Below are 21,312 nucleotides of genomic sequence, written 5' to 3' on the forward strand. Positions count from 1 at the left end.
TAAATTAAATAAATATGGCATCATAAGTGTCTTCATTTTTATGCCTTAAAAATGTCTAAAATCTGTGAGGTTTTAACAATTTTTGAATGAGGTCTTGAAAAGATCTGAAAAACCAGAAATCTCAGCAACTCATAATATTATTTAATCTCATAATTGGGTATTTGATTTGAAACTGCTAAAACTGTTTTTTCATTTTACCAGACTAATTATATCTGGCAGGCAGTGTCTGAAATTACAACCAATTCACAAAAAAATGTTACATTAGATGCACTAAATTATGCTACACTGATTTTGTTACATTTCTCATTTAAACCCAAATATCATTGAGCTTGAATACTTTGTTTCTAATACAGGAACTTCTTTGTGATTGCAGTCCACTTGTTGTGACTTTTATCTTTGTAGACAGTCTGTACATTCCATTAGTAAAGTCTTCTGTTTTCTATCACAGTCTCAGAGGTCTGATTATAAGAGAGTATGCCTGTAAGGAACATGTTAATAATTCCATTGAAATGCTAGGGCTTTGAATTCTTGTAAACCACTAAGTAATTATCTCATCTATTTGCACTGGTGTGCTCAGACTTGAATCAATTATATATTTTCGCCTCTATTTCAGTGAGTCTGAGTTATAAGGTTATATATATCAAATATCATGAATGGTTTGTAGAGCTTGAATTCAGCAAGGCTAGACATTTATCAATCTTATCAGTCTATCACAGTTTGTTTTAATTAACCAATTAGCCATATGTAAAGTGGTTCTTTCCTGCCAGTTTATTGTGCATAAGTGTTCTTTTTTAAATCAGATTTGACTTGAGTTGATGTCTTATTGTATGCTGCATCCTGTCTTAACAAGAACCTGCTGCCACACAAGGTGTACTTAGGGCAGTGCTTCATAAAATTCATCTTAGAAAGTTCAAACATTCTAGTCTTCTAGTCTTAGTGATCAGTCTGCAGCATGTACTATAAAGTACTTTATTTTAGCTGGAATTAATTTTCGCTGATTTTCTGGGTGTTCTGTATGGAATTTATTTTCATTGATTTATTGTAAAATATAGGAAAAAAGGTATATTCGCTGGATTTTATTTTCACTGAATCATTCCTTCAGCGAAAATAACAAAAATTAATTCCAAGCGAAAATAAAGTACTTTACAGTATATGTATATGGTGATCATGGTGGCTCGTCTCTGTATGGCATATTGGCTTCATAAGCACTAATGTATACAATGGATGTTACCCTTATGTAACTACTTGAATGAAAAAAGAATAAACCACACACCATTGGAGAGAAATGAGCAAATTCAGACTTATTTGGTGTTGAATGGGTCAAGTAGTTGTTACTTTATGATTACCTAGTTCATGTATATGAATGATTATTCTTAATCATTTATGATTTCATGATTTCTTGAAATTTCCATAGTGAGCTTAAAAAAACATTAAAGGTCAGTGCACTGTGACGTCATTTTTTCCAACCAGCATGCACTTGTCTGACAAAAAATGGCATATACATGTAGCTCACAATGTGCTGTGACAGATTGTGCCTAAATTATATTTGCAGCAGAGGACAACATCATTTTATCTTCAGATCTGAACAGTGGTTATTGAATGTATGAATGGTTTGTACATGTATACGTACAAAACATAATCAAGTACATATCACTTACTGACAGCAACTTGTGTAAGAATTAATAATTATGTTATAATAATAATTATTTTTTTCAGGTATGTGTTCAGTAACCTGTTGAATTGAATTCCACTATGGGTCACCTTACCACTGGTCATTATATTGCATTGGCAATCACACTACCTACTGCTGTGGCATTACTTTACCTGCTGTATAAAAGACATGAAGAAGGTATGTTCAAATCAAGAACTACAAACTTACTAAAATGAAATCAATATTCAGGGCTCTGAAATTAAGTTTAGTCTGCCTGGCTTCCAGTTTTAATAAAGCTGGTGATCCAATTTATTTGTTTGTTTGTTTTTAATAGTCTGCAGCATTTCCATTTCGATTTGACAATTTTTCATTTTTAAATTCAAACTCTTCTAAATTGTGAAACGTAATATTTTGACTCCAATAGAAAAAATATTTGCACTGTGACTGAGCTCATTAATATCCCAAAAGAATAGTGTTTATAACACTGTATGAAACAAATAAATATGTGCCACATTGTTTTTGAAAATATATGTTATGTGGATGTAAATATGCTTTGGTCAATCTCTATTATTATGTAAATGATATGCAAATGATATGCAAATTAGTCCGCCACAGTGGTTTATATTCCTGGGGAGAACACTGTATACTATACTTTGGATGTTCTGTATGGAATTTATTGACACTGAGTTAAATATAAAATATGAGGGAAAAAGTTATATTTGCTCTATCATCCCTTTAGTGAAAATAAATTCAAAGCGAAAATAAAGTATTATACAGGAATTCATAACACTGAATAATCTTTAAAAAACAAAAACCCAAACTCTTAGATGCGAGTGGTGAGCTCTTTCTCTCTGGTGGGCAATCATATTTCAATATTCTATACTTTAGCTAGACTTCTGCAGGGTTCAAAATTTGCAGATGTCCTGAACAACCACTTTTGTAATAAGGCAACAAAATATGAAAAATGGTTACCCATTTTGGACAACCATAAAAATACATAAAAAAATCACTATTGTAACTATAGTACAGGTACTAAAAAAATACTAGTTTATTTTTTAACTAAAAAATTGTTTTAAAAGCAACATTACATGAATCTTTTTTTTGGAAAACTTAATTTTCATGCAAGCAAGCAAGCACAACAAGGTATATTTTGACATGAGACGACCCCTAACCCCTGTGAGTTCATAACTCTGCAACCATGTCAGCTAAATAAGCAAAGAACAGTATTTTTAATCAGGTTTACATTACAATTACAAATGCTCAGTCCTTCATACATAAATGCTTGTACAAATATAAGCTTAAATAGTGATTAATAAGTCTCTGTTCAAGTTGACCTCTTTGTTTCTGTTTATCTGTACGTAGGCCGATCACATTCAAACTTTACACATACATCAGACATCTTGGATTGCATAAGCGTGTTCGTTTGTTTCACAACCTAATTCAACATGTCTGGCAGCCATTTTTATGCTTAAAATTCATCAAAATTAAATATTTCTGCCATTGCGAAACAGGATATTGTCTTGGACATAATTAGACCTTGAAGCACATCATTTTGTTTTTCAGATCGGATTCCAAAGCTGTATCTCTGGCATGCCTTTACTGATCATGTTTAAACTTCACACATACATCATACATCTTATGCTCATATGCACACAGATTTGTTTGCCCATCGAATTCAAGTTGGCCAATTGATAGCCATTTTAATGTTAAAAATAAAATTCAAGATTGGTGGCCAAGCATTTCTTCCATTCTGGAACCGGATCTTGGTTTATAGTATTCCATAGACAATCAAATCACCTGGTCTACAACAATCAGTGTTTTGTACTGTCCTGCCCTTGTCTAAAAGACACGGTTGATATCATACAAACAATAAATGTTTGTTTGAAATTGATGTCATGGTAATTTATATGTATCCACATGATCATATACAGGACAACACTAATTGTCTAAAGTAAGAGTATAAAATATAATTTCTAATAGTGGCTGATTGTACGTCTAATAGCAAATACACCCTCCTGGTAGCAATCCCTGTAATTAAACTGTACATACACCAGACAACTTCAGTACACAAATTGCAGCTGTATTTAAGTTCCATATGATTTTTGTTCAGTTTGGTTATGAAATCAATAATTTACTTTTAAAATCCTATACAAATCATTAAATTTTATTTTACATTTGTGTATTTGTATTATTCTTGTTTTTATATATCAGTGGAATAGCGACATGGAGCCAATAAAAGATTCCCACACAAGCAATCCATTAATATATAAAAACAAGAATTTTGTTCCAAAGAATAGCATTTCAAACTAATGTTTGTAGCTGTATTGTATCATTTTCTCAATTTCTGACAACAGATTCTATAAAATCAAGATGGCTGGCTACATAAAACTGATGAAAAGTTGAATACATGTATCCAAAGAATGGAAAGTGATATAAAAAAACTGTAAATTGCATTCTCCTACATTTGTGGAGCATTTTCTTGAGGGGTCATTATGTTGTTTGGCTTGATGTTTCCTTTAAGGTAGAAGCCTACTGATAGTTTTTGTGAGAAAGTTCACTAATTACTATAGTGCTATGTTAGACAACAACACAAGACTGATGGGAGACCAAAACATTATAAAGATGGGAATAAATGCTGTTACAGAAAAACTAATTCTGTGTGATTGCATACTAATGAACAGTAAAGTGCAGACTCTGCAGTTATAAAATGGAGAAATCTTAACAGGAAAATCTGACATGTTATGATCCAGTGTCAACCTGGCCTTTTTGATGATCTTATCAGTATGTGAACTTAGTTTCACTTCTTCAGCCTTCATTTTTTGTATTCATATATTGTATATTAGTGCCATAATGACATAAGAAATAAAATATAATTGAATTATTTTGCTGTTCTAATTTGTGCTATTTAGATGAAGTATCTGAACAACAGATTGCTACAGGAAGACAGAAAATCATTGAAGTCAAAGTTCCTCGTAATATAGTTGGTGCTATCATTGGTAGGCAAGGCTGTCATATAAAGGATGTAAGTATACACATGTTATTAGTTTCTGTTTGGACGAATTGACCTCCATATATCTTCCGTCATTCTGTTTTCAATATTACATTGTAGCATGATAGATGGTTGTATTTACTGCCTGTATTTTGCTACTCGAGTGGGAAGGGGGGTGGGGTCACCCATCTCCAAGGTCAGGCTTTCTAAGAAAAATATTTAGACATGAACCCACATGGTCTTTGAATGTATTAAGTATTTTCCTATATTTATCTTAATTACAATAAAGTGTAGCCATCCATATCATTCTGGTATCATATACAACTTAATTATGCTCTAAATTAAAACCCAAGTGAATATGCAAATTTGACAAAAAGTCATTTCTTTCCTTCACAAATCTATGAATTTAAAACTTAAAATGTCCCTGCAACATCAAATTTACTAATATTAAACCCTGTAAGGGAAGAGTAGGAAATCAAACTCGCGGTCATTACCGCGGTGGTGGTGGGTGCTCGCCGGTCGGCCGCATTTTATGCAAATTTATGCATAGATTCCATGACCCCGGTTTACCGCGGTCGTGTGCGGTAGGCTCGCTTGGCAATTTACACCCTATTGTTAAGACTATGAATGTACACAATAGACTGGGAAACTAAAGGTTACTTGCCGCCAAGTTCAAATAATAAAAATTGAGTGGTACCAGAAAATTGGAAAAATCGTCTCTATTAGTTCGCAGAAGAACACTATTTTATTTTCACGAGTCTTGGTATAACATCGCAAAGCAACCCAGAATAATGTAGACCCCACATAATGTAAAATAATATCACATTATTTTGAATTTACATCATGTATAGTCTCAGGATTTATTTTAAAAGATTAATGTTTCGCGTATACCAATATAATCGGGCGAAGTATAAATTCCAAGTGTAAAACACTCGATGAGAGGCCGCAGTTTACGTTACCTCGAGACCATGCACTGAGTAGGAAAAGCAAGCCGAAGTCGAAGAGGGAGTGTCACACACTTGGTGCTACAATATATACTACAACAACTGGGTGATCAGCGAAAAAAATAGCGCACTTCTTGCCGAAACTGACTAATCTAATAAATCTTGGCCCAAGTTTAACCCCCAAGTCGCGCGCTGAACAAGTGGGTTGTTACCTTGGTGACCATTCGCGCTCCGCGCGTTGACCTTTTTATTATACACATCCCATTACGCAAATTTTTACTGGCTCTGCGTTGCCTACGTAAATTTTTTTACCGTTCTGGTTGTGAATATTTCACCATTGCCGACGTGATAATGCGTTGCCTTCGTAATAATTACGCAAACTTATTTTCTATTGTTTACGTACTGGCTGTGAATATTTCAACTTTGCCGACTTGATAATGCGTTGGCTTTGTAATAATTGCGCAAACTTGTTTTTCATTGTTTACGTACTGGCTGTGAATATTTCAACTTTGCCGACTTGATAATGCGTTGCCTTTGCAATAATTACGCAAACTTATTTATTATACCCCTGTCGACACCTCGAGTCAGGCTGCTATCACCCTTTCTATTTCAGTAATTGACGGTCTGTAGGTGTTAAGTTGTCACCTCCAACTGATTGAGCGGGCAATTAAATACGCGATAATACCAGACTTAGTTTTTCTACTTTAAAACTGACGGCAAAACACAATACAATCGTCCGGAGCCATCGAACTACGCGACATAGTCGAAACCGCGACTTACTGCCTCAGAGACGGGGCCACTGAATAACTGTTGTTGATAATGATATTGTAAACAAACACGCACACACAAAACATTAAAGCCAGAAAAGTCAAGTCAAGAAACAACATTTCAAATAATAATAATTATGGTTTGACATCTATATCATTTTGAAATAAACTAAATTTCATGTAAATAAAATCCATGCGTTACAATTTACTGTAATTTCAAAATCGGGGCAGCGTACTTTGAACGCAGAGTATTGCTTACATTTCCAGTGTAAAAAAACAAAACAACGTCAGGTGCTTTTGAACTACGTGCAGTTGGCACAGTAACGGGCAATGACCTCAGCGGTTCACACGCAATGAAATTCTAATCGAGCCAGCTAGCGTTATCGTACGGTATCATAAACTCAATAATTATTCATTCAAAATGCCTTTCACACTCACGAGTGCCATGGAACACGAACATGTAACAGAAAAATAACGTCTTTTGTTTAAAAAAGATTCTGTCAACCAAGAATACATGCGCAAGGCAAGATTTATGAAACGAAACAGAAAATAATCATGTCATTGTCAGTGCAATGCAGACAGCCTGACCTGTTTTGATTAGTTCGCCCGTTTCTCGTTTGCTGGCCATTTTTTCTGGAGTGTGACACAATACTGCCAAATCAATCAAGAACCAGGATACGGCTTGGATACGCTGAAACTTCTGAAATCGTCCTCTTTTCAATTGTAAACTTTATTCCAGTGTAATAAAGGTATACCTATACATGTACCATGAAAAATTGTATTGCATCACTTTGGAAATTTACGCTAAATACATGTACTAAATACTAAACAAGCGCACATATCGTATTCATTTACAGCATCGGATTTTAAAACAATGACTCATGGAATCACAAAGAAACTGTTAAGTACGTATTTCACACATTACCGAGGACCGTGGTAGAGACCGGTACAGCGGTAGAGACCGCTAATTATAAGCAGTCCGCGGCTCTCCCCGGCGTTCTGCGGTACTCCGCCCGTTTGATTTCCTACTCTTCCCTAAATATTTCTTCTTGTACAGTACTGTTAATGGCATTTGTGTCATTATTTGGTTAACTTTTGTGTTGCATTCTCTGAAATTCATGACATGATTAAGGTATGATAAAGTTACGGCTTTAAACAAGGAAGAAATCCACTTTTCTTTGCTTCCATAGCAGTCTACTATATTCTAATATCAGAATTTATTTCCAGTATTTTCTTTGCAGAAGTTTTCTTCCAGCTTCAAAACTGCACCTTTAATTCAACTATATCATGGTGTAATGTTGATTTCTACAGGCATGAAATAAGCTTCAGATTCCAGCCTTAGATTCATATTCAATCACATGTTAGATTCATCACAGAATTGAAATACAGTATTTACTTCATTACAAGCGCATCCCCAATAGAAGCACACAACCATGAATCACATTGCCTGAAAATTAAATCATTAAAATTACATATTTTGATCACAACAAATCACATAAAGCACATGCGCTTCTAATAGAGCAAATACAGTTGTAATATGTTCTAACATTGGCCAATTCTTGACACTTTGAATTAAAGCCTTATATTATTTCACATACATGTACAATTTTATTTGCCAGCTAATGTTATATGGATATACATTCTTTGTGTAAAAATGGCCCAAAAACTTATGAGCCATCATCTTTAGTTCCAAGGAGTAGCTTCAATAATGTCCCCAGCTTTCACAAATTGTGATTCATTTTTTTCTAATTTTTTAAATTTAACAACCAAGCCAAAGTGACTAAATTCCTGAAAAAAATTCATGTAATTTATAATCATTATAATCATTGAAAATATAAATTGTATTTCTTCAAAAAGCTATAATTAGCACTTTTAGTGAAAAAGAAGCAGCTACTCTACTATGTTTGTTTGTTTGTGTATAATCTTCTCATGCTGAAGCTGAATCTTAGACTGAAATTTGAAGCTGCCCTCACATGCTAAATCCTTTTCTTGTACATTTTAAACAAAGCCTGATGATGAGAGTGATTCCACTGGCAGTAATAGCACTCCTAAGAAAGTCAAATTCCCAGAGAAACTTGTGGAAAATATACAATATGATGATTTCCTGGATTCATCCTATTGTTCCCAATTCCAGGTATTGTCCATTGATTTCCTTCCTTCCTCCATCCATGGTCGAATCATTGGTTTTCCATTGTTTGGTGTCCATTCATGCATCTGTATTGGTTTACCAGTGACTCTTTACCTGTATCCATCTCTGTGTATGTGACTAGCTGTACATTCTGCATATTTAGGCATGCTCCATCTTTGCTATTTCACGTACACTTCTGCTGTAGAAGCTAGCTCCTCTGTTTGTATTTCATCTTACATTTAATTAATTCATTTATTTATTTATTAGGGAATCTCAAATTAATATTATCTAGTTTTATTAGTGGTATAATAATGTGCTTGTGTGTCCGTTTTTTGGCTCTTTTAGGAAACAAACATTTACTATTTTAACCCACCACAGATAAAAATAAATTAATAATTAATGAGTTCAATAGATTCAATTTAGCGTATATGATTGTCATATCCCTATAATAACCTTATTATTATACATCTTTCCAATTGAACCACTTGTGATGTAACGCTGAGAATTGACCAAGATGATGACAATTTAGTGGCATTTTTAGCTGAACTCAGACTTCAAACATGTATGTCATCTTGGAAATAATTTGCATATTTTGGTATTTGCATTTCTTTATAAGATAGAATGCAATATCACACAATAGACCAATGTATTTTTAAGGATACTGGTATATTTATCAATGTGCATACACATTTGATGATGGTCAATTTTGATGAAGTCAAGGTATCTCAATGTTGTATCCCACTGTAAAAGATCGTCATTTCGACATTGAGCTATTAAAAAATAAAATTAAAGTTCAAAATCAAATCATTTGAGACGTTCTTTCAGTCCATGCAATACACATGATGTAACTGTACTATGCTGAAACTTATGATGATAGTGTCATCAAAATAATCTGATCTTCACTACAGCATGGTTGAATCTCTCTGTGCATTCTTTTTGCATTCTCACATAATGCTTATGTCTTTTATTAACAGAAATTAAGGTTAGCCAGGGTGGACAGGAATTTTATTTAAAAAAAATATATTACAGTGAAACGCCTATCATTCCATTATCTGTATTATGGTTTGAATTACAGTTGACCTGTGCAATCATAAACAAGATTAAGTTGAAATTGTTATCGTTTCGGTGCCCATTGAAAAATATTAACAAGTTGAAGATGATAATTAGATTGCAAAAAGAAAATCCATGTCACTTACTAAAGTACACATGTAGGTCAGATTTATAACTACTTTTTAGTCTGCATTGAGACTGAATCAATTCATAATGGCTATTCAACCACCATATTTTTCCTACTAAAATTTTGGTCCAACATTTAACAGTTTAAATCATTTTTTTCTGATGAAGACAATTTCTTCTTGGTTTATAATTATGATTAAAATAATGTGGCGAATTATCAGGTTTATTTCGGGATTGATATCAAAAGTTATCATTGGAATTCCAAGGGTTAAACTGTTATCTAAACAACCTTGTATGTTTGACAGTCCATAACAAGCATATTTTATACCATATTAATAGAGACATAATATGCTTTGGAATGACCCCTAAAGGTCACACATCCTGGCTTTTTTTTAACTTGAAGCCCCAATTCACTTGCCCCAGGCAAGTGTTTATTGGTGTGGCCATGCAACTGAGTCCTGTTAATCACTTGCATAGCCTATGTTTACAGAAATTCGTAGTTTATTTACAAGCCGATAGCACTATCAGGCATGTCAGACCAATTGGATTGGTTGTCTGAGCGTAGAGCATAGAGCACATACCTGAGCTGCATAGGCATTCTGTAATGACAAGCTAATATGGAACGTGATACAAAGTGATGTGGCATTGACCATTTCTTTGAATTATGTTCTACAATAGCGTTCTTCTTCTGCACCTTTGTATCGTTGAACAACTGTACGATGCCACGGCAGTGACCACAATGCATGTATTCTTAGAATGCTGTCATGCTCGCTATGATCAACCATGGACGTATTAGTACGTCCATGGGTCAACCATAAAAAATATTCACTGCACAGCATCCACACTTTTACTCTCATAAATGCTGTTCACCTAATGTTAAAGGCTAGGTTTAGTAGTCATGTTAACAAAAATAATTTTAGAGAAAACCAAAATTGTCACGATTCAGCTATGGGTCGGTGCGTGGGCACACAATTAACACATTTTCTTGAACAAAGCCACTAAGAAGCCAGTACGTTAACTCATACTGAGTCGTACGGTATGTAAAATTATTGGTCAGTCATCAACAACTGTAGAGATCATCTGGGGGTATTTCTGGCTTGTACTCTCTGTGGCGACTTTTTAGCTCCGCTGTTGACTTTGTCGAGCGGAGCTTATCATATGAGTGATTGTCGTCATCGTTCGTGTCAATGTTTTACTTTTTCGACTTCTTCTTGAAAACTACAAGCCTGAATGCTTTGATACTTGGTGTATATGTACCGTGGGTAGACCTCTCTTAGGTTTGTTCATTTCATGTTGATATCTTCAATTCTCTAATTTTGGTGAATATTTTTGTCTTTTTTGGTAAAAAATGATATTTTCGACTTCTTGTTAAAAACCAATAGTTCAATTGCTTTGATATTACATATATAGATACTACATGTAGACCTTTCTCAGATTTGTTCATTTTGTGATGATATCTTCAATTCTCTATTTATTTTGGTGAATATTTTTGTAATTTTTGGTAAAAAGTGATATTTTCGACTTCTTGTTAAAAACTGTAAGTCCGATTGCTTTGATACTATTCATATTGTTCATTTTCTAATGTCTTCAGTTCTTTAATTGAAATGTGCATTGCTAACAGCGGAGCTATCTCAGCCGATAGGCTGCTTGTTCGACTTCTTCTTGAAAACTACAAGCCTGAATGCTTTGATACTTGGTGTATATGTACCTTGGGTAGACCTCTCTTAGGTTTGTTCATTTCATGTTGATATCTTCAATTCTCTAATTTTGATAAATATTTTTGTCATTTTTGGTAAAAAGTGATATTTTCGACTTCTTGTTGAAAAATGCAAGTGCAATTGCTTTGATATTACATATATAGGTACTACATGTGGAGCTCTCTCAGATTTGTTCATTTTGTAATGATATCTTTAATTCTCTAATTTTGGTGAATATTTTTATCATTTTTGGTAAAAAGTGATATTTTCGACTTCTTGTTAAAAACTGCAAGTCCAATTGCTTTGATACTACATATATAAGTACTACATGTGGACCTCTCTCAGATTTGTTCATTTTGTAATGATATCTTTAATTCTCTAATTTTGGTGAATATTTTTGTAATTTTTGGTAAAAAGTGATATTTTTGACTTCTTGTTAAAAACCAAAAGTTCAATTGCTTTGATATTACACATATAGATACTACATGTAGACCTTTCTCAGATTTGTTCATTTCGTGATGATATCTTCAATTCTCTAATTTTGGTGAATATTTTGGTCATTTTTGATAGAAAGTGATATTTTCGACTTCTTGTTAAAAACTGTAAGTCCGATTGCTTTGATACTATACATATTGTTCATTTTCTAATGATGTCTTCAGTTCTTTAATTGAAATGTGCATTGCTAACAGCGGAGCTATCTCAGCCGATAGGCTGCTTGTTTAAATTGTGAACACAATTTTCATTGTTTTCGTTGAATCCGCTATGTGATAATGAGAAAAGCATTAGGAACTGTGTAAATGTTTTTGGAGATTCAATGACGCAACCTGTTTCAGCGGCCCAACATCATGTGACATTGATTGATAGCAGTTAATTATTAAAGATTTAGAAGTGCATACCTTTTCCTGCTTTGTGTTTTTGACATTTATCTGACAAAATCTCAACTTGTACACTATTTATTGTCATAAATACTATATATAATCACTGCTGTGATATTCATAGTCACATATGTCTACTTTGGCATGACATAATCGACCTGTAAGTTTAAGAAAACAAGTCTTTACTGGAGCTTGGCTGGAGCTGTTTACTACAGCGTGACTTTCATGGAAATAATCCCTATTTTTTTAGAAGCGTGGCTACCGTATCACTTACATTGTCATTTAAAGTGAATTTATACCATAATGTGTGACCTTTAGTGGTTATGCATAAAGGTACAAACTTAATATAAAATATGCTTGTGTTTCCTATCTGGAGGATATGTGAAAAAAATGTGGCTTAAATTAAACCCATAGTTTTGGACAGCAACCTCTGCAATATACAAGATTCTAGTCCAAACTATGTTTTTATATCTATAAACATGATCAAGTGAGTGTTTCAGACTTACAACATGAAAAAACATAAAATTGAAAGATTCAGAAAGCAGTTGAATTGCCCCATGCTCGAAGGTTAATTTACATAAATAAAAAAAGGTCTATTCTTGACTCCCATGTGCGAAGCACACAATGGGAGTCTTTGCAGTTACCCTGTCTGTCTGTATGTATGTATGTATGTACAGTACAGTTCTCGCGGAAGCTTTGGCTTCACTTCAGCTTCACCTTCGCTTCAGCATCGCATCATTATAGCATTGTTATGGCTTCAGCATCGCTTCAACGTCGCGACATTAAAAAGTTAGGTGGTTATCGCTTCGCTTTATTGTGGCCTCATTATGGCGACAATGTGGCATCAGCATCGCTTCATCAAACAAAGAAGTACAGAACTCATTTCGCCCAACCTCTCGCCTGCTTCCGCGACCGCTTGTTGAATTTCCGCTTTATTTTCGACTGTGCAAAAATTCGGACTACTAACAATTTTCTGGTTTTCATAGATCACGGTTACGAGTTTAGTAACCGTGCATAGATGTTAAACAACCGTCAAAAGTTCAAATACTTTTTGTTTTAACTATCTATAATTATATGCACGCAATCTGACCCTTTGACCTAGATTTGGCTGGGATTGACTATTTTATTTTAAACAATATTCTGACGTGACGCACTGCTACAAAATGTATTTCAACAGAAGTACGACATGGTTGTCCGGGTTTCTTTTCCTGACTGTGTTGAGTTTACGATTTGTATAATTATTGTTATTTCCCCCAAGGAGAACACAAGCCGAACGACCATGAAGCTAAATAGAAGTCCCACGCATGGACTGAGTGGAAGAAAATATTTCTAAGGCTAAAATAAAACCTAATATCTCTTTGTGTATTTGTCAATTTTGCATATATTTGTTGTGACAGTATGTTCGTAAATATCTGGAAAAATCTCGTCTTTCGTTAATAATTTCATTTGTTTGAAATGTCTACCGACCGTGTCCCAATAATTTGTTTGGAATATCGATCCCCGTCCAAACGGTCCCGACGTCCATTATTCAACACAATCAGCATTTATTTATCGTAATTCATAGGGATCATGTCCCGTAATTTGCGGGCTGTAAAACCAATTAATTAAACATGTACTATTTATTATATATATTTTTTAACCTCGTGAAACTACAACACAGCGTTAGAGTTGTCGCGGTGAAACAGTCGCCTTGAAATCGATGGAACTTCAATTATCCATTTCTCGCCTTGAAATAAAATTTAAAAAAATCGAAGAGCATCGGGGGATATATTATTTACCAGTCTTACTAATCGATAGCTTTATTTTATACAAATCCATAAAATTCACGAGTTTTTCGACATTTGTTGGCAACTTCCGCGCTAAAATGAAATGAAATGAAAATGTGGGTGTGGTTCACTTGCAAAGTCCCGTTGATAATACGGACAAATATGGTTCTGTTACCCAGGTCATGCTCCGATCAGGTGACTTTCAGCAAATCAATGATGTTGTAACAAAGCATATTTGACGCTAATTGAAGGGTCGTCGTACTGTCCAATCTCCGGCGTCGATTCACTGTGCTGTGACAGGCTTTACAATCATTCACTGAAAAAACATCGGTATATTTTGACAAACGGCTGGGATTTGACCTCAGTTCAAAAAAAGAAAAAAGAAAAACTGGGCTGAGATACAAATCAGTTTTGCAAGTTGGGAAAGTTGATATTCAGTATCGAAGGACTTCCGTGTGTATAATGAGTTTCAAATTGTTCATCGACTGGTCACCAAATATTTACGGCTACAACTAAATGAGCACTTTTTTTTTCTGAAGCCCAATAAATTATTTCTGCACGTCAAGTGCTATTCGATTTTTTTACCAGGCCTGTGGCTCGTTTTTATTCGAAAATATTTTTTTGTGAGAATACTTTTGAAGTACGTATAGATCGAGCTCAGGTCACTGATCGTTACTTAATTTTGAAAATTGGATGTAAAATTTTACCAGACCGACGCCACCACAACCATCCAATCATAGTTGGAAATGTACGCACTTGTTTTGGAACTTTGTATCAAGATTGCAGGCGACAACGCCAGGCGGCGTTCGCGTGTTTTGCATGTTTTAGTAGTCCGGGCATGGGATCGGACTCGGCTAAAACTAAACGAAACACAGAGAAATACCACCAAAATGAGGAATCTGAATCTGTTCTCTTACCAGCAAATAAAATGAACGAAAATAAGGTAATTTTATAACAAGAACAGTTTTATTTCGTATAGCAAATAGTGTTGTTTCCGAACGACGATTGCATCGTGTGATTTAAATTTATCACGATTTTCCTTGCAGTCAATATGACACTCGTCACCTTGCAGATTGCAATGTACTTCACATAGTTTTTGGTACCCAATACTTGCAACATTAAATAATTAAACAAGATATCTTTTTAAAATGTCATTTTACCCTTGGTCATATTATTTTATTCCCCTTACCACTTTGAATTTCAAATCGATTACATATCGAACTTCTGTACATGTGTTTTTTCTCTACTGCCTTTCCATGTGAAAATAATGAGGTCATACTCATGTCACAATACCTTGAAGCTGATGCCATGTTGATGCCACGAGACTGCGAAGCTGAGGCCACGATGATGCCACAAAATAAGAGAGGCGAACACAGCTTCAATTTTCAATGACGCGAAGCTGATGCCACAATGATGCGATGCTGAGGCGACAATGAAGCCATGCGTATGCGACAATGATGCCACAAAAGCCAAAGCTTCCGCGAGAACTGTACTGTCTGTATGTATGTATGTATGTATGTATGTATGTATGTATGTATGTATGTATGTGTGTGTGTGTGTGTGTGTGTGTGTGTGCATAATTAGCCAATTGTCAGCTTTTACACTGATATCACATATACTAATTATTCCATTTCAATGAAACTTGGTACATTGATGCTCCGGAACAATGCACAGATTCACTCAGTTTTGAATTAAAATTAGATCATATTAATTACCTAATTTGCATATAAATAAATCACAATTTTTGGTTCTAATTAAATTTCAATGAAACTTTGTACAGATTTGATTAGGTTTTGGTTGAAATCCATGCATATTAATTATCTGATTTGCATGATAATTAGCTAAGTTTTAGCTGTTCCTTGACTGTTCATTACATTTCGATGAAACTTGGTATATAGATGCTCTGGACTAATGCACAGATGTATTTAGTTTTGGGTAAAAATCCATTCATATAATTAACCTAATTTGCATAATGAATAGTCAGTTCTCGGCTTTTCCACTGATATCTCAGGTACTAATCATCACATTTCAATGAAACTTACAAAAATACATAGGACGATGCATAGACAGATATGTGAAATATTAATTACCTAATTTGCATAATTAATAAATTGTCAGCTTTTTGATATTTCAAGTACTAGTACTTCATTACTTTTCAATGAAACTTGGTACATAGATGCTCTAGAACAATCCAAAGACCTGATCAATTTTAAGTAAAAATGTGAGCATATTAATCAACTAATTTGCATAGCTAGCCAATTTTCAGCTTATACACTGATATCACATATACTAATTATTCCATTTCAATGAAACTTGGTACATTGATGCTCCAGAACATTGAACAGACCCACTCAGTTTTGATTTAAAATTAGATCATATTAATTACCTAATTTGCATATAAATAAATCATAATTTTTGGTTCTAATCAAATTTCAATGAAACTTTGTACATAGATGGTCTGTGACAGTACTTAGTATATCTTGGTACCTATGTACTCTAACACAATGTGATGATCAAATTAGTTTTAGGTTTATTTACATCTATAATAATTACCTAATTTGCATAATAATTTACTTTTCAGCTTTCCACTAATTTAGTTAGGATTAATCATCACATTATAATGAAACTTTGTACATGTGCACCCTGAAACAATATACAGACCTAAATCTATTCATAATAATTGCTTAATTTGTATAATAATTCATTTGGTTCATTGAGGTAATCCACAGACATGATTAGTTTATTGTTGATAAACATGCATATTGATTATCTATTATTAGCCCATTTCTGATATCTAAAAAAATCAGATTTAAATTGAATTCATCACAGAGGTGCTCTGGAATAAATTAGACTAAAAATCATGGATGAAAAATTAATCATTTCAATGCAGCTGTTGTGGTTGATATTGGGGTGCACCCTTGGCCAGTTTTTCAAAAGATACGAAAGAACTCTATCTGCTCGTCAACACCAGACATTGCTCCTTGACTAAAGCTGTACAGTCTGCTTTACAAAATATGTGGCTGATTTTAACAAGTTATGTATAGTTATCATTAGGTAATACAATACTGGTTTACAAGTTATGTATAGTTATCATTAGGTAATACAATACTGGTTTACAAGTTATGTATAGTTATCATTAGGTAATACAATACTGGTTTACAAGTTATGTATAGTTATCATGAGGTAATACACTGTCTGTTTGCACTCAATCAAAACCAGTGTGACTGGTTTACAATTTGCGTAAATACAGAAATATCAGTAGTAGCCAATAGTGGTTTAAGTAATTTTCAGTGCAAGAAGAGTTTTTTTCATTTGACTACTGCTATGTAATAGTTGTTGTGTTGCATGTTTTACAACTGCAAGTGTATTTTAAAATCTGTTGTGTTTTGCATTGCATGACAGCTGTCTGGTATTCATTCATTGCATGACAGCTGTCTGGTATTCATTCATTGCATGACAGCTGTCTGGTATTCATTCATTGCATGACAGCTGTCTGGTATTCATTCATTGCATGACAGCTGTCTGGTATTCATTCATTGCATGACAGCTGTCTGGTATTCATTCATTGCATGACAGCTGTCTGGTATTCATTCATTGCATGACAGCTGTCTGGTATTCATTCATTGCATGACAGCTGTCTGGTATTCATTCATTGCATGACAGCTGTCTGGTATTCATTCATTCCATGACAGCTGTCTGGTATTCATTCATTGCATGACAGCTGTCTGGTATTCATTCATTCCATGACAGCTGTCTGGTATTCATTCATTCCATGACAGCTGTCTGGTATTCATTCATTGCATGACAGCTGTCTGGTATTCATTCATTGCATGACAGCTGTCTGGTATTCATTCATTGCATGACAGCTGTCTGGTATTCATTCATTCCATGACAGCTGTCTGGTATTCATTCATTGCATGACAGCTGTCTGGTATTCATTCATTGCATGACAGCTGTCTGGTATTCATTCATTGCATGACAGCTGTCTGGTATTCATTCATTGCATGACAGCTGTCTGGTATTCATTCATTCCATGACAGCTGTCTGGTATTCATTCATTCCATGACAGCTGTCTGGTATTCATTCATTCCATGACAGCTGTCTGGTATTCATTCATTGCATGACAGCTGTCTGGTATTCATTCATTGCATGACAGCTGTCTGGTATTCATTCATTGCATGACAGCTGTCTGGTAATCATTCATTGCATGACAGCTGTCTGGTATTCATTCATTCCATGACAGCTGTCTGGTATTCATTCATTGCATGACAGCTGTCTGGTAATCATTCATTGCATGACAGCTGTCTGGTATTCATTCATTCCATGACAGCTGTCTGGTATTCATTCATTGCATGACAGCTGTCTGGTATTCATTCATTGCATGACAGCTGTCTGGTATTCATTCATTCCATGACAGCTGTCTGGTATTCATTCATTGCATGACAGCTGTCTGGTATTCATTCATTGCATGACAGCTGTCTGGTATTCATTCATTGCATGACAGCTGTCTGGTATTCATTCATTGCATGACAGCTGTCTGGTATTCATTCATTCCATGACAGCTGTCTGGTATTCATTCATTGCATGACAGCTGTCTGGTATTCATTCATTGCATGACAGCTGTCTGGTATTCATTCATTGCATGACAGCTGTCTGGTATTCATTCATTGCATGACAGCTGTCTGGTATTCATTCATTGCATGACAGCTGTCTGGTATTCATTCATTGCATGACAGCTGTCTGGTATTCATTCATTCATTGCATGACAGCTGTCTGGTATTCATTCATTCATTGCATGACAGCTGTCTGGTATTCATTCATTGCATGACAGCTGTCTGGTATTCATTCATTGCATGACAGCTGTCTGGTATTCATTCATTCATTGCATGACAGCTGTCTGGTATTCATTCATTCATTGCATGACAGCTGTCTGGTATTCATTCATTCCATGACAGCTGTCTGGTATTCATTCATTGCATGACAGCTGTCTGGTATTCATTCATTGCATGACAGCTGTCTGGTATTCATTCATTCCATGACAGCTGTCTGGTATTCATTCATTGCATGACAGCTGTCTGGTATTCATTCATTCCATGACAGCTGTCTGGTATTCATTCATTCCATGACAGCTGTCTGGTATTCATTCATTGCATGACAGCTGTCTGGTATTCATTCATTGCATGACAGCTGTCTGGTATTCATTCATTGCATGACAGCTGTCTGGTATTCATTCATTGCATGACAGCTGTCTGGTATTCATTCATTGCATGACAGCTGTCTGGTATTCATTCATTCCATGACAGCTGTCTGGTATTCATTCATTCCATGACAGCTGTCTGGTATTCATTCATTCCATGACAGCTGTCTGGTATTCATTCATTGCATGACAGCTGTCTGGTATTCATTCATTGCATGACAGCTGTCTGGTATTCATTCATTCCATGACAGCTGTCTGGTATTCATTCATTGCATGACAGCTGTCTGGTATTCATTCATTGCATGACAGCTGTCTGGTATTCATTCATTCCATGACAGCTGTCTGGTATTCATTCATTCCATGACAGCTGTCTGGTATTCATTCATTGCATGACAGCTGTCTGGTATTCATTCATTCCATGACAGCTGTCTGGTATTCATTCATTGCATGACAGCTGTCTGGTATTCATTCATTGCATGACAGCTGTCTGGTATTCATTCATTGCATGACAGCTGTCTGGTATTCATTCATTGCATGACAGCTGTCTGGTATTCATTCATTGCATGACAGCTGTCTGGTATTCATTCATTGCATGACAGCTGTCTGGTATTCATTCATTGCATGACAGCTGTCTGGTAATCATTCATTCCATGACAGCTGTCTGGTATTCATTCATTGCATGACAGCTGTCTGGTATTCATTCATTGCATGACAGCTGTCTGGTATTCATTCATTGCATGACAGCTGTCTGGTATTCATTCATTCCATGACAGCTGTCTGGTATTCATTCATTCCATGACAGCTGTCTGGTATTCATTCATTCCATGACAGCTGTCTGGTATTCATTCATTCCATGACAGCTGTCTGGTATTCATTCATTCCATGACAGCTGTCTGGTATTCATTCATTGCATGACAGCTGTCTGGTAATCATTCATTCCATGACAGCTGTCTGGTATTCATTCATTGCATGACAGCTGTCTGGTATTCATTCATTGCATGACAGCTGTCTGGTATTCATTCATTGCATGACAGCTGTCTGGTATTCATTCATTCCATGACAGCTGTCTGGTATTCATTCATTCCATGACAGCTGTCTGGTATTCATTCATTCCATGACAGCTGTCTGGTATTCATTCATTCCATGACAGCTGTCTGGTATTCATTCATTGCATGACAGCTGTCTGGTATTCATTCATTGCATGACAGCTGTCTGGTATTCATTCATTCCATGACAGCTGTCTGGTATTCATTCATTGCATGACAGCTGTCTGGTATTCATTCATTGCATGACAGCTGTCTGGTATTCATTCATTCCATGACAGCTGTCTGGTATTCATTCATTCCATGACAGCTGTCTGGTATTCATTCATTGCATGACAGCTGTCTGGTATTCATTCATTCCATGACAGCTGTCTGGTATTCATTCATTGCATGACAGCTGTCTGGTATTCATTCATTGCATGACAGCTGTCTGGTATTCATTCATTGCATGACAGCTGTCTGGTATTCATTCATTGCATGACAGCTGTCTGGTATTCATTCATTCCATGACAGCTGTCTGGTATTCATTCATTGCATGACAGCTGTCTGGTAATCATTCATTCCATGACAGCTGTCTGGTATTCATTCATTGCATGACAGCTGTCTGGTATTCATTCATTGCATGACAGCTGTCTGGTATTCATTCATTGCATGACAGCTGTCTGGTATTCATTCATTCCATGACAGCTGTCTGGTATTCATTCATTCCATGACAGCTGTCTGGTATTCATTCATTCCATGACAGCTGTCTGGTATTCATTCATTCCATGACAGCTGTCTGGTATTCATTCATTCCATGACAGCTGTCTGGTATTCATTCATTCCATATTGTGGTTGTCACCAGCTGTTTTCTCACCAGCTCATCATAACATGCATTATTACATCTATTTATGAATCATAATGTTATTAATCAGTGTTCTCCCTGCAAAACAAAGCTGTCATGTTGGTATATGTGTACATTACATGGTTAACCCTTTGAAGCACCATCATTTTTTCGATCAAAATTTGGTGCAACTTTTTGCCTATTATTATTATTATATTTTTTTCTATACTTCTTTTGTGAGATTTTGGAGTAAGTC

The 21,312-nt window shown here is 35.2% G+C and overlaps 1 protein-coding gene across 1 annotated transcript in view; it reads left to right on the plus strand.

The window, feature by feature from the left end:
* Positions 1–21,312, plus strand: part of LOC144352405 (uncharacterized) — a 38,371-nt gene that overhangs the window by 2,105 nt on the left and 14,954 nt on the right. Inside the window, exons 2-3 of the mRNA XM_085495400.1 lie at positions 1,717–1,849; positions 4,561–4,673. Of these exons, the coding sequence (XP_085351526.1) occupies positions 1,753–1,849; positions 4,561–4,673 (210 nt within the window). The 5' untranslated portion in view covers positions 1,717–1,752. The remainder of the gene's footprint in view (positions 1–1,716; positions 1,850–4,560; positions 4,674–21,312) is intronic.

The sequence above is a fragment of the Saccoglossus kowalevskii genome, chromosome 21 (assembly GCF_978046115.1).
Source record: "Saccoglossus kowalevskii chromosome 21, keSacKowa6.1, whole genome shotgun sequence".
Classification (NCBI taxonomy): domain Eukaryota; kingdom Metazoa; phylum Hemichordata; class Enteropneusta; family Harrimaniidae; genus Saccoglossus; species Saccoglossus kowalevskii.